At 39.0% G+C, this 14,125-nt stretch overlaps 1 protein-coding gene across 1 annotated transcript in view; it reads right to left on the reverse strand.

The window, feature by feature from the left end:
* Positions 1 to 234: 234 nt before the first annotated feature.
* The window catches only part of LOC108669368, a 28,504-nt gene continuing 14,613 nt past the window's right edge, over positions 235 to 14,125 (reverse strand). Inside the window, exon 2 of the mRNA XM_018156683.1 lies at positions 235 to 722. Coding sequence (XP_018012172.1) covers positions 235 to 722 — 488 coding nt within the window. The remainder of the gene's footprint in view (positions 723 to 14,125) is intronic.

Genomic DNA, 14,125 nt, shown 5'->3' on the forward strand with positions numbered 1-14,125 from the left:
ACTACAGCAACTTGACAAAACCATGATTATTAATAAGGATAGTGCAGCTTAGTTCTAGACGGTTCCCGGAAGGAAAAAGTGACTCCATTACAGAGAGGCAAGCTGAGCGGCTTAGCAGAAGCACTTTCTCGGATATACCGTTAATACTCTCCAGCGGGCAATATCGCATAGGGCCGGCACTGGCTGGGCCTTTGAAGGACAGCGGCCACAGGCTGGGTTTCTGCAGGACAGCGGTCACAGGCTGGGTCTCTGCAGGACAGCGGTCACAGGCTGGATCTCAGCAGGACAGCGGTCACAGGCTGGGCCTCTGCAGGACAGCGGACACAGGCTGGGTCTTTGAAGGGCAGCGGCCACAGGCTGGGTCTCTGCAGAACAGCGGTCACAGGCTGGGTCTCTGCAGGACAGCGGCCACAGGCTGGGTCTCTGCAGGACAGCGGTCACAGGCTGGGTCTCTGCAGGACAGCGGACACAGGCTGGGTCTTTGAAGGGCAGCGGCCACAGGCTGGGTCTCTGCAGAACAGCGGTCACAGGCTGGATCTCAGCAGGACAGCGGTCACAGGCTGGGTCTCTGCAGGGCAGCGGCCACAGGCTGGGTCTCTGCAGGACAGCGGTCACAGGCTGGGTCTCTGCAGGACAGCGGCCACAGGCTGGGTCATTGAAGGAACTGCAGGACAGCGGACACAGGCTGGGTCTTTGAAGGGCAGCGGCCACAGGCTGGGTCTCTGCAGAACAGCGGTCACAGGCTGGGTCTCTGCAGAACAGCGGTCACAGGCTGGGTCTCTGCAGGGCAGCAGTCACTGCATAGATTTTCGCTTTCCAATATTCAAAGCGTCATAAGTGTTGAGTAAATGTCACGACCTGTTGGTCTGAGGACCAATTTTACGATATGTCGAAGCCACAAGACGATGAGACGCCATCTTAAATCCATGAGCAAATGGCACGAGATCGTACATCGAAGAGCCGATTTTACGTGGTCGTAAAAGCCAGAAACACAGTAAACGTGGTGACCGACATGAAGCCCAACGGGGGAAGCTAACAAGGTCATCATTAATAGGGTTTAAGCAAATTTGCATTAGTTTGTCATCTGACATTATTTCGCCTAGGCGCAAAGTACGTAAAATAGGGCAAGTGAACAGTCAAAAATCAACCATTGTTGAACAAAATTTTTCTCCATAAAAAGCAGAGCAACACGGCAAGACCTGTTGAAGGAAAAAAAAGAAGGAAAAATGAGAAAAGGGAGCAGCTAAATCAAATGATGGCTGCTTATAAGCAGGCAGGTAGTCAGCAGCCGACCGCCCTGCAACAGGTCTACACCGCCGGTCTAATGAAGCCCCAAGGCGCCGCCGCTGCTCTGTTTCATTAAGTGTTCCATCGAAACGACCCCTAATAAGACCAGCCCCAGCTAATCGCATCCTGCAATCAATACCTGACCCTGGCACAATTTGCACCTAACAGTGTCACCGAAGTGAACTCAAGCAAGACTATCGGAGGAACTCAAGAGAGCTAAACGGATTGCGGAGATTTGGGATGAGAATTGATATGAAGACGATCAACATGGTAGCAGCAGCAAGGAAGTCGTACAGTTTGTACGGGAGTGTTACCAAACTTACCTTGAAAATTATGTATATGAACCAAATAGAATAATGGAATCAGTTATTTCTTATTTTCTTAATATTACACGGTTACTTTTACCCCCTTGTATAAGATGGCAAGAACAGAAAAAAATTAAGAAGGAACGGCAGTGCATACGGTAGTCCCAATATTTACGGTCCCTGGTCATCGTGAGAGAGGAGTTTTCTGCGACATGAGATTTCTCCAACGTACGGTCCAACGTACGGTTGTGCCCAAATAGAACAAATTTAAACTGCCCTTAATAAATGCCCTCACATGCCTTAATTTGCGCCAACAACAGCCTCAAAAATAATAAATGAACGCCAAAATTCAGCCTGTATTGGACGAAAACTTTTACAATTGAAAATATAATCATTTATTCCAAGCTCTTAACACCGTGATCCATTCCATGCAAAAAAATTAGCTCCTGTACCAAAATATGAATATTTTTTCTAAGGGAATTTTGATAGGAAGCTTCCGTGAGCAACAATTAAGCGGCGCATCACTCCGTAAGACATTGGTCGCATTTTTATTCCATAAATAATGAAGAAAAGTTGCTTGTGCAGCGTCAACTCTCGTGAAATTTCAAGAGCTGAACGGAACGTCAGACGAACCTCACCGCTTACCAACGAGTTGAGCTTCAACTGCATGGTTCTGAACCAGTTTTAAATGCTTCATTCTGTCATGACTATAATACTATGTTGTGATTTTAAAAATAGTTCCTGCAGCTTTAAGAAACCGACCCTGTAGTCAATGTTTTTACAGTTGATTAGTTTAGAAAAAAAATGAAGTTACGGTTGTTCGCACTGAGTTTCATTGATGTTTTTCGCCAAGTTCTGCTGCGTTGACACCAACGGTCATGCAGCCTCAGACGGGAATAGAAGCTTGCAGATTTGCCGATTTTTAATGGCATTATTAAACTGGTCGGTGCTCCTACACTCAATTCAACAGCTGTTCTCAGCTCGTTGAATAACAGCTGCTCGAAAAAGCTCGTTCTCAGTTTTTGGCTTATATTTTATGGAGAAATATGACAAAATTACGCAAATTTTTACAGCCTATTGATACCTAAATTCCATATGAACAGAGAAGTGATGTATTTTAACAATAGCAAAATAAACTCTAATATAAATATTAGTGATTAAACTATTTATAGCTAATTGAAAATCACTCAAAAATGTTTAAAAAACGTTAATGAACACAAAACAGTCGCAAGCAATTGCCACAAGCGGATCAAGCACATCAATAATTCATCTTCGCGGAATAAAATCTATTTTGCAGATAATAATTTGAAAAATGATTAAGCCATGGAATAATTTGCACCCTACAAAAAGTATTTACGCCCATATGGCTCTTCCAGTATGGTCGGCAACAAAATGAGTATAACATGTATCAGAAAAGCCATAACGGACATATTTAACACCGTTAACTACGTCGTTTAAACATTAGAAATATGTCGTTCAAAGATTAGAAACATGTCGTTTAAACACTAGAAACATGTCTTTTAAACATTAGAAATATGTCTTTTAAACATTAGAAATATGTCTTTTAAACACTAGAAATATGTCGTTTAAACACTAGAAATATGTCTTTTAAACCCTAGAAATATGTCGTTTAAACACTAGAAATATGTCGTTTAAACATTAGAAATATGTCGTTTAAACCTTGGAAATAATATGTCGTTTAAACACTAGAAATATGTCTTTTAAACATAAAAACATTAACTAGAAGAAGAAGCTCCTCACAGCAGCAGGACGAGTGAGGGCGAGGAGGGTATAAGAGTAGCAGCCCTCGCGGCGACGCTGTGGACGCTCTTTACGGCCGGCGCCTGCGAGGGGTGACGTCGCGCCGGGGCGGAGAGAGACTACAGGAAATTAAAGCTTTCAGGGCGCCAGAGGATTGAACAGGAAACTAATGTAATGGGAAGCAATTAAATATATATTAAATCTATGAAAAAAGTGAAAGTTTTAAATTCCAACAGCATTTAACACGAGAGATATATTTAAAGAAGTGCGTATAGTTTCTGGCGTATAGCATCACGTGATGTAAGCGCTCTGTGAAAACCAGTCATTTGAAGAAAAAAAAAACATTCAATTTCTTGAACGCTGTCTTATTGACGCTATCGGTACATAAGACTACTATAATCCTTCTGCTACACAAAAGTCCCGAAAATAGCCTTGATATACAAATAAAGTGCCATTTCTGCGACAAAAAGAAATTGCCAGAAACATTTGAAAGCTTGACCAGTGAAACTGTTTCTAGACCAGTGAAACTCGCGAAAGTCTTCTTGACCAGTGAAACTCGCGAGATGGGCAATATTGTGAACGATATGTACCTAGACAACAAGCGCATTCAATTATTTTGATGTACCCTCGTAGTGACACTAGCTTCGTCGCAGACTTCAATTGCACGTTTATTCATCCACCGCCGTAAACAAAGTAAACTTTCGTTAGCTTTCACTTCACTCGGCATAAGCTAGAACTGCGTACCAGAATTTCGCTAAACATCATTTATTTTTCGTGGTCAAGATTTATCTTTGCGACAGAAAATGTGAAAGGCAATTTTGCTTCACCACTTCATGAATCCATATTCCACGCATAACATATATTAGCAAACTCCATGCATAACACATATATTAGCAAACTCCATGGATAACACATATATTAGCAAACTCCATGCATAACACATATATTAGCAAACTCCATGGATAACACATATATTAGCAAACTCCATGGATAACACATAAATTATTAGCAAACTCAATCTTCATCCTACAAAGTTTAAAATTCAGCTACCCAGAGGCGACCTCGCGTTACTAAAAATCGAACACCGAGACCTTTCGGCCGCTCACTGCACGTTACGACGACCAGGATTGGCGTTAGACACTTGGAAGTTTCATAAAATATCCGACACTCGTGGGAGCAGATGAGCGGTGAATCTTTTACTGAGCACTAAAGCTGCAACTTTGCGAGTTTACGAGAGAGACGCACGGCACGTGAAGGACGAAGGCAAATTTAAGCGAAGCTACCAACCAAATTCATGTGTTCGAAGAGGGTGAATTTCACCAAAATATATGTTCATTTCGCAACAAGGACTTCTCCCAAATCCCTATCTTCATATAAGCAGTTTTTTATGGAAAGTAAAGAGTCCGAAAACTTTTACCGGCTATACGCTGTGTTCGGCATGAAATAATTAGAGTGCAAACCCACACCAACAAACGAAATAATCCGAGCATTTTTTAGCAACTGATTCGAATATGTACTTATAATTAAACTACTAATTAGTCAAGAAAGCGAATTAATATCAATAGCAATTTTGAAAACAAATTACGAATGGACTCAAATAAAAGGCCCTAATTAGATAATGTTTAGAAATTGACTCGAAATGCTTGGAATTATATATGATTATTGGAAGCTGTTCAGAAACCGATTCATTCCAGGTGGGAATGAATGCAGCTTTTATGTCAGATGAATGCAAGGTAATACAAACCAGTCGTCAAATCATGTACATAAATAAAAAATAACTTGAATTATGGTACTTGATTTTAGCAATCATAAGATAACTAATAATGAAATAGGAATTGGGTGGAATCGGAACCAACAGTGGAAAATGGTATCAATAAAAAAGCCTTTGTTCGGTTCTTGCCTAAGTGTCAACGAGTACTCAACGTTTTTCATTAAAAGACTGTACAGAATGAGACATCAAGTTTTAAAAAATAGATCGGGGGCCATTGACATATTCCATTCCGGAATTTCACTTTACAAATGAGCTTCACAGAAGTATATCAGAAAGATGACAAAAATAGTTTCAATAATTCCTATTATTTATTGTAACTATGAATGGAAAAGCTCACAATTATGAGTATCTATAATATATTATAATATATAATTATATGATCCAAGATTTTTTTAAAAGCACACTCAAGATAACTCGAGTACACTACTCTATATATATATTTAATCGGGTAATCCTCGTACATATTTTTTATAACATTGGGATCGATCATATATTATAAAGAATATTTAGCAGCAACAAATAAATATTTACGACAGTCAATCCTAAATTAAACCATTTTCCCGGCCTTAACATTCTTCCAGCCAAATCCAGAAAAATAACTAAACAAAAATATAATAAATAGCTACATTTCGAAATGATCGTTAAAATTATAAAGAAGTGTCTCCAAATTTGGTTCATTCAAATGTATTTTAATCAGAATTTTTCCGTCTTCAGAAAAATTCCGATTAAAATCGGAATCTTCGGAATCGAAAACCTCCAACTACACAAAAAGATTAAAACAATTACATGGACTTTTTAATGTACGTGTCCAAGTCAAGAATGAGAACCGAGGGCGTGTATAACACATTACGACCCGAATCAAGTTTCTCCTCAACCTCGAGCCGGAACAAATAGTCTGGAGGAAGTGCCATGAGAAATTCAGCTTAGGACAACGGCCAATTCTGTCTAGGTAGTTTCTGGGAATACATTTTATTTTTTTTTTTTGTTCTTCATTCAATGTTTTTGGGAGAAATATCAAGGGAAAATGTGAATTCAAACGCAAAAGAAATAAAATCGAGCTTTGGGTTTTCTGATATCCTGAAAACTCAAGAATTTGAATTACATCACACACTTGAGTTTTACATTCGAATTCATCACATTCGATACGGAATATATAGTCTGTAAACAGTTTAGAAAAATCGCAAAAAGTAAGTCTACTTCTCGGATTTCACTGATGTAATTTAGTTTCCTTCTGATACTAGAAATGCATCTGAAAATTCAGTTAAATTAACGAAAAAAAATCCTAACTTATTCCTATTTCCATTCCCTTCCAAAACGGCAAATAAAAACCTAATAGTTAAAAAATAATACTCGAGCGGTGCCAAAGCTGAAGCAAGTCAGAATAAATATATAAATACTAGAAATTAAGATCGTCGTATACAATTTTACTAGGTAAAGAATAAAATTGCTACTACTTGGAAATTCGATTCCTTCAATCGCTCCCACTCGCGAATTGCACTGCAATTCAGTTATGTCTGTAACCATTGTTCGGAAGCAGAATCAACATAAACGGTGTAGGCAACGCAGTCACTCGCACGCAATACTCTGTATAGCAACATAATTCTGAGACCTCTTCGAATTGAAATACTCGAAGGCATCAAATAATTCAAGAAAACGTGATTTTTACAGCGCGTGAATGAGTTTATGACACATTGTTTCTGGGGCGTTACGAAACCTTTGAAATGATGAGCCAGCAGAATACATTGAAAATCATAAACTATTGTGCACTTATTGTCTTGTAAACATCAGGAAACTAAAGGCTAATATTTATTCGGTCCAGCTATTAATACTCGTTGAATTCATGCTCAAATTATTTCAAATTACGTGGAGTAAAAGAAATTTCTGCCAAATTAATGGTCGCACTAAAAATACATCATAAATATTGCGCCCAATTTTCAAATAATCAATAGTCAATATTCCACATTAGAGTAGAAGCATTAGGACGATTGCGCTGGATGGCTGCAATTAATAAGTTATGGAAATTTTATCGACAAACCGATGCTTCGATGCCTCATTATTAAATTAGCCTCTAACTGAAAGACTTCCCAGCTGCAGCGCCAACGCTTGTCATCGGCACAAATGCACTGGAGTTTGCGAGAATTTTTGCATTCGATTTTAGCAATTGATTGCATTGGACGGACGCGCATTATCGGCAAATTGCGTTTGTATCATTGTATTATTATTGATATATGAAGAGAAACTGAATCATAAAAAACTGAACACGTGTTAAAAAACAACACGCATTATCGGCAAATGGCGTTTGTATCATTGTATTATTATTGTTATATGAAGAGAAACTGGATCATAAAAAACTGAACAGGTGTTCATAAATAATTTGGTCGACGTTTCCTCTCTAAATTTATAACAAAAATTCATTTTATCGTGAATTATATCATCTTACATGCCAAAAAATCTTTCATGAAAAACCATCGAAAAAAAATTTTTTGAAAGTATAATGCGTTCAGGAGCAAAAATTGTTGAATAAAATAGTAATAATTGTTCGATAACAAGAATTTACTGGAAAACTTTTTCAGCCATGGAATACAAATCTCAAACGAAGAGCAATGTTCCTTTTCTGGTTTGATAAAAATTGTAACATTTTGACCACGGGACATCGTGTGCTACACCACAAAGGAGTAAAAGTAACCGCCAGCCGACAGAAGCTTGCGGTCAATATTCGTTGGAAATTTTGTGGCTTGAAAAAGAATTCAAGCTCACAAAGGGGCTGGAACTTTCATGTCTGACGGTATGAAGCGGGAAAATGAAGGCAGGCTGTTTTTTCAGAGCGTGAGTCTCATGAGAGGAAAGTCGAGGTCTACTCTTCATTTTTAAACTTCTGACTGAACGGAAAATTTCATAAAATATGTAAAAAGTTAAGTATTTATGCGGTTATAGTTCTTGATTTTACTTTCCGTATTTATAGTGCATCGAGTTAAATCACAATTGTAAATAAAAAGCGTAGATCGAGGTAAATGACTACCGTACACCGACAACTTCACAGAAACTCAAATCCTGTCATGTTAAACATTTCACTATCACAATTCCGAATAATAGTAAAATAGTTCAATCTTGTTCCATGACCTACCGCGTGACGTAACGAGACTGTCCATAACTCTTTCGTAAATCCTAAATTACCGTCATTTAAAACAAAGCCTGCATCAAACTTACTGGCGTCCATACTTTTTATAAAATCTCTCAGACAAATCTTACTATTGAACAAATCAATAAACGTACGCTGTTTTTAGTTAAAAAAAACGAGAACAAGTTTTCTGTTATACAGTTAATTACAGAGTTTCCTCAATTGAGGTAGGAAGCCAAGAAGAAAAGAAAAATGAACTGTCCTTCTCCAAGAGTCACGGATTAGGATCGTGTGGCCTTTGATGAACTTCATAAAGAAAGTTTCCGCAAACCTTGACCGTCACACAAGCTCCATAAGGACCAGAGAGTGGGCCTGGCACAGCATGGACCAGAGACTGGGCCTGGCACAGCATGGACCAGAGACTTGGTCTGGCACAGCAAGGACCAGAGACTGAGCCTGGCACAGCATGGACCAGAGACTGGGCCTGGCACAGCATGGACCAGAGACTGGGCCTGGCACAACATGGACCAGAGACTGGGCCTGGCACAGCATGGACCAGAGACTTGGTCTGGCACAGCATGGACCAAAGACTGGGCCTGGCACAGCATGGACCAGAGACTTGGTCTGGCACAGCATGGACCAGAGACTTGGTCTGGCACAGCATGGACCAGAGACTTGGTCTGGCACAGCATGGACCACTGTGAGGGCTGAAAAATAACTTATCAATAATTCGTGAACTTTGCCTGTATCGTCTTTCGACGAGTAAAATAATATATACGTGAACAAAAACGGGAAGAATTCTAGAATTTCTTCCACTCTAGGCCTAATTCCACGCCAACAAATTTGCCAGTTTCATAAATGTCTTCCGAGTTACTGACTCACAGGATCAATCGTACAGAGTAGGCAAGCTCTCGAGAACACTACGTCTCATGCGTCCCTGTGAGCACACTGAAAGTGCAGAACTATTCCAAGTTCCTCAGGTCGGATATCATGCTGTGTAGTGCTTAAACGGATTTAATTACGAAACGATTATCTTAATTTTAGTAATCCGTATCTTGGATTGCGAATGTTCTTTGATTGGTGTCTTTTCTTTATTCTTGGAGGGGCAGAGTAGCTCGCTGAAATAAAAATAAAAATTGCGCGCACTGTGCTTGCAAAAAAAAGCCTGCACCAGATATCAATTACCATCGGTTCCGGCTATAGTCAGTACAAGTTTAATTAGGTCATTCAACTGAACGATGCATAAAATGAAATTAACTGAAAATAATCTAAACGTAAAAAACTAACCCTCGTAAACTTTAGCATCAATAAGGCAGCGTTTGAAATTAGTTAATATAAACCATACAAAATGAGGATAGAGGGCACTGTATCAGGAATGTGGAATAAGTTCAAATAAAAACGGGAAAGCTGGAGATGCCCCATAGGCATCGGCGGCGACCATCGCAAGCGTCTCATCGATCGCACGTCTGGCGGCAACAGAGACACTATATTACGCAGACTATTTCTCACTTCTGCGTAACATTTTTTCCTTTGAAAGTGTAACTACTTATTCCCATAATTTTTCCTGAATATTTTCGTTAGGATTGTTCAGTGAGATTAGAAGTTTTGTCATGGGCAAAAAGACGCTAACAGAGGAACAAATATTATATTAAAACTCTCGTTATTGCTTTTCGCTATTTTCACACTAGAACCATAAACAACGCAGCGTTTCAAGCCAAAAAAGAAGTGCTTGCGGTTCAGCTTGTCGATATATTCCACGCATTTAGTCAGGAAGCAAAAAGCTCCGCGACGTGTTTTACTCATGGAATGTACTAAATGAACGATAGAAAGTCATGGGATGGAGTGTAGTTAACAGATACAGTTGTTAAAATAACTTTAGTAATTCAAGGATACAATAAAAACTTATCATTTTTACATTAAACTTGGGGCGCAGCAAAATTTATGTACATCAGTCTGCGGATATTACTCTTGAGATTTAAGTACCTCGCACAGCCTGTAATTCTTATGACTTTCTTACAGTTTGTCTTTCTTACGAAAATGGCACCATAAAAATAATGTATAATATTGAACTTTGAATACATTCTAAATTATAACATTGTACGATAAATCCATGTACTCATCTCAAGCTTTAAAAATGACTTGACTTACATCAGCACCTCACTCCGATGTCATAGCTATCAGCATGATAACATGATAGCATAATTTATGTAAATTACCATATTGAATGAGATGCGCCATAATGTAGCTCATTAAGATTAAATTTTTAGGTCAATAATGAATCATCTTAATTTAAGTGAAGAAAATCTAAAGATTACGAAAATCTCTGAACCAAGGCTTCACTCAACAGATGCAAATCTGCACAAGCCGAGGTCAAGGAGGCAGGTGAAGTAATCAATGGACTACGTGATCCAGCTGAGTAATCGATGGTGCAGTGTTGGTGCAGTGACACGGCAGTAACAATTACCCTCCATCTGCCTGACTAGGATCTCAGTACGAACTTGAGGCTAGCATGTCCTTAATCCGCACTAAGGAGAATGAGCTTGGATCTAACTTCGACTTGAGCAGATATGAACGTAAAGTTCAAGACTAAGTTCACTACAAAAGAATTATATTCATTGAATTTTTGTTTGATGTATATGTAACAGGCATAATTTCCGTTGAATTAATTACGTTCCAAATACGAGAAATCGAAGCCATTTAAAGTTATGCATTTACCATTGGGGGTTATTTAATCATTTTCGCTATTATTAAAAAGCGCGGCAATAGCTTTACTTCATATAAGATGGTAACGCTTCATGACAAATTAAATTTTCGTCTATGAGTCGGTAAGAATAGGTACTAAAAATTAATAATGATCGATCAAGCTTCGGCCACCAAATGTGTTTCCATCATCATAAGTTTGAAGTTAGTGTTAAAACTCAAAATTAAACCGGAAATTCTAGTTCAAAATCAAGGTCTCCATCGATTATTCCCACAAAAATAAAAGAAGAGGTGAACAATTAACTAATTTGCCAACTGCTTCAAATTTCAAAGAGCGATCTGAAGCCGCAACTGCGCACGTTGTGGTCCAGAGAGACCGCCAGCCGCTGCTCACGAACAGCAAATGTTTGCGGGGCTCGCGTTTGTTTGCCGCAGTAAACGGAACACAAAATTACGTCAGGAAAATTCTAGCCAGTACCTCCACGTGGATACAAAGGCATAAAATATTTAATGCGAAAATAACTAAGAAAAATTTCGAGATGTTTTCAGAGTATAATGTTATGGTTCTAAGATCACACTGAAAATTAAAATTAAAATTTTACTGAATCGAGACACGAGGAAGAGCACATCGTGATATAACTCCTGACTAGGGGTAAAATATCTGATATATTAGTACATAAATACGAATCTACTATTGTACATATCATACGAATGTACACATTTTACGTACTTATCAGTACGTGACTCTAAATAATTTTGCCAAAAAATCCGTAAAATGTTTACTGCCCAAACTAGCACCAGCTCCACGATAAACAATAGCTTCTTCACAGATAATAATATACCCGCCTATCGCCGTCATAAAACGAATTATGCCAATTAGTGCGTTTCATTTTTAAGATCAGTAAAAAGAAAGGTGGAGTAGATGAAGGTAATTTGAGATTAAGCAAGCAAGGAATGATGGTCGTGCAAAAAATAGTGCCGTGAAAAATTAAGAAGTAGGATACATATCGACTTCTTGTAATACCAAAAATGCATGTCGCTGATACAAAATGACTATCAGAGCGCATCCATGAAGTTCGTAAAAGAGCTAGGCCATGGCAGCCGATTTTTCGTGTGTCGTGGGCAATCCTATTTTCTCATTTTCCTTTATCACGTTTTACTGATCTTCTACTGAGCCTCATGCCTATTAAAAGAGGCCTACGGTACCAAGATTGTAGCAGCCGAAGCTGCATTTCTGTGGTGATCTCGCAATAATATTGGAGTGCTGTTCGAAGTATCAACGAAATGGCGGCAACGTGTCTGAAGTGATACGGAAATTCTAGATTTCCATTAATAATTTGCGTGGAAATTTATTCACTCGCCATTTTTACGTGATTACCAAAACGCTACAACTTCCGTGTATAATAACATGAATTTTGCTGAAATTATTTTCACGGTAACTATAGTAGGGTAGTCCGTCCATTCATTGAGACCACTGAGCTTGACAGCTAAATCGTGTTTGCATTTGGCAGTTGACGTTAAATGAAATAGGAAGTCCTCAGATGTATGTCAGGGCACGTGAGTAAAAAAAAGGACGTGATTAATTCTTTACTCATTTTGATGCTGCTTATGGATTCCATCTGACACTTTAGGGTCCTTAAGTGTAACATCTTGTTGACATTTATTACAAGGAAAACAGCGTTATAGAAAAAAACCGACGTCATGAGGGCGCTTCATTTCACGCAGTTACCTGGGATCAGCCAGGAGTCCTAACGAGCTTCACTTCGGTCGAGACCACATCGTGGCTTGCATGCAGCTCACGATGTCAAAGCTCCCCGACAGATTGAAAAATCAGCACTACCAGGCATTACAAGAGGCGATATCGAGGGTCCCCACCTGGTTTCCATGACCCGGCCATAGATACCGACCTCGCTAAGCATTCTCAACCTCACTTGATATTCTTTCAAGAATATACGCCTTACTCGACGTTCTCAACCTTGCTGGGGTTTTTGGCCTGGATTTCAGCGTCACTAGGAGTAATGACATGGACATCAGACTCACCTAGCCCTATCAACCTAACTAGGCGTTAACTATGATGGAGATCAGCCACGCACTTCGTTGTTTGCAGTCACACTATGCTCTAATGCATATACATGAATAATTTCAGTCATAATAAGCGATCTAATTATTAGTTCCCAAGCATGAATATCACATAAATGTAGCATTCCTTGACACGAATATTACTGAATCTAACATTCACTGTCATAGGTATCAAATTATGGTGAAGTGTTTCCTGTCAAATGTTTCCACCGCCGTTCTGAACATGAATATCCGTCAAATTATAGGAATCCTTTTCGTGGATACCCGCCATGTAACACAATTTCAAAAAGCAACAATGGGTCTGTAAAATTAAAATTCTCTTCTTCAAATTTTTCTCTGTGAGACGCAACTTGCAAAAATAAGCGTCAAAAATGAAAATGGCAACTGCTATTCAGAATTCAGTTTCAGATACAACAATGACTAACACAATCAAGGGCGTCAGAAATCGAAATTACCCAGGTAAATACAGTATTAAAGATAAAACAATGACTACTGACAGTATTACAAGCCAGTCAAAAATCTGTATTAGATTCGATAATGACTAAAACAATAACCTGATTAATGATGATGACTAATGCCTGACTTATGACTAATGATAATGACTAGAACAATAAATAATGACTAAAACAATAATAATTCAGAAATCATTGTTAGATATGGTAATCAGGACACTGTAGCCAGCCAGCCTAATATCCATAGACCCTTGCTGCATATGCAACGGCCATACAGGGCTCGGCAGTTATGTGCACACGCTTTGAAGTTTGGCGTCGCGCCGCGCACGGACGTATCGAGAAATCGGGACCAGCTGATTCGCCGCATGGGGATTCGGGCGACGAGAAAAGCCTTACGCTCAAAGAAATTATTCAAATCGTATGCGAAATTTGGGCAATAGATCTAGAGGAAGAGCATTGACGGATCTCGCAATGGAATTGTCTGGGGAAAAAACCTGGGCAAATTTGTAGCTGGAGATGTGGAAGAAAATAGCTTCCAAGTCTTGGAATAAACAGAAGAAATAAAAAACCGTAACATTTGTTATAAATAAAAAGTTTGAACATAAAAGATTGACCCGAATTGTACTTGGTCATGGGTGGATGATCTGTGTGA

The sequence above is a fragment of the Hyalella azteca genome, unplaced genomic scaffold (assembly GCF_000764305.2).
Source record: "Hyalella azteca isolate HAZT.00-mixed unplaced genomic scaffold, Hazt_2.0.2 contig4501, whole genome shotgun sequence".
Taxonomy (NCBI): Eukaryota; Metazoa; Arthropoda; class Malacostraca; order Amphipoda; family Hyalellidae; genus Hyalella; species Hyalella azteca.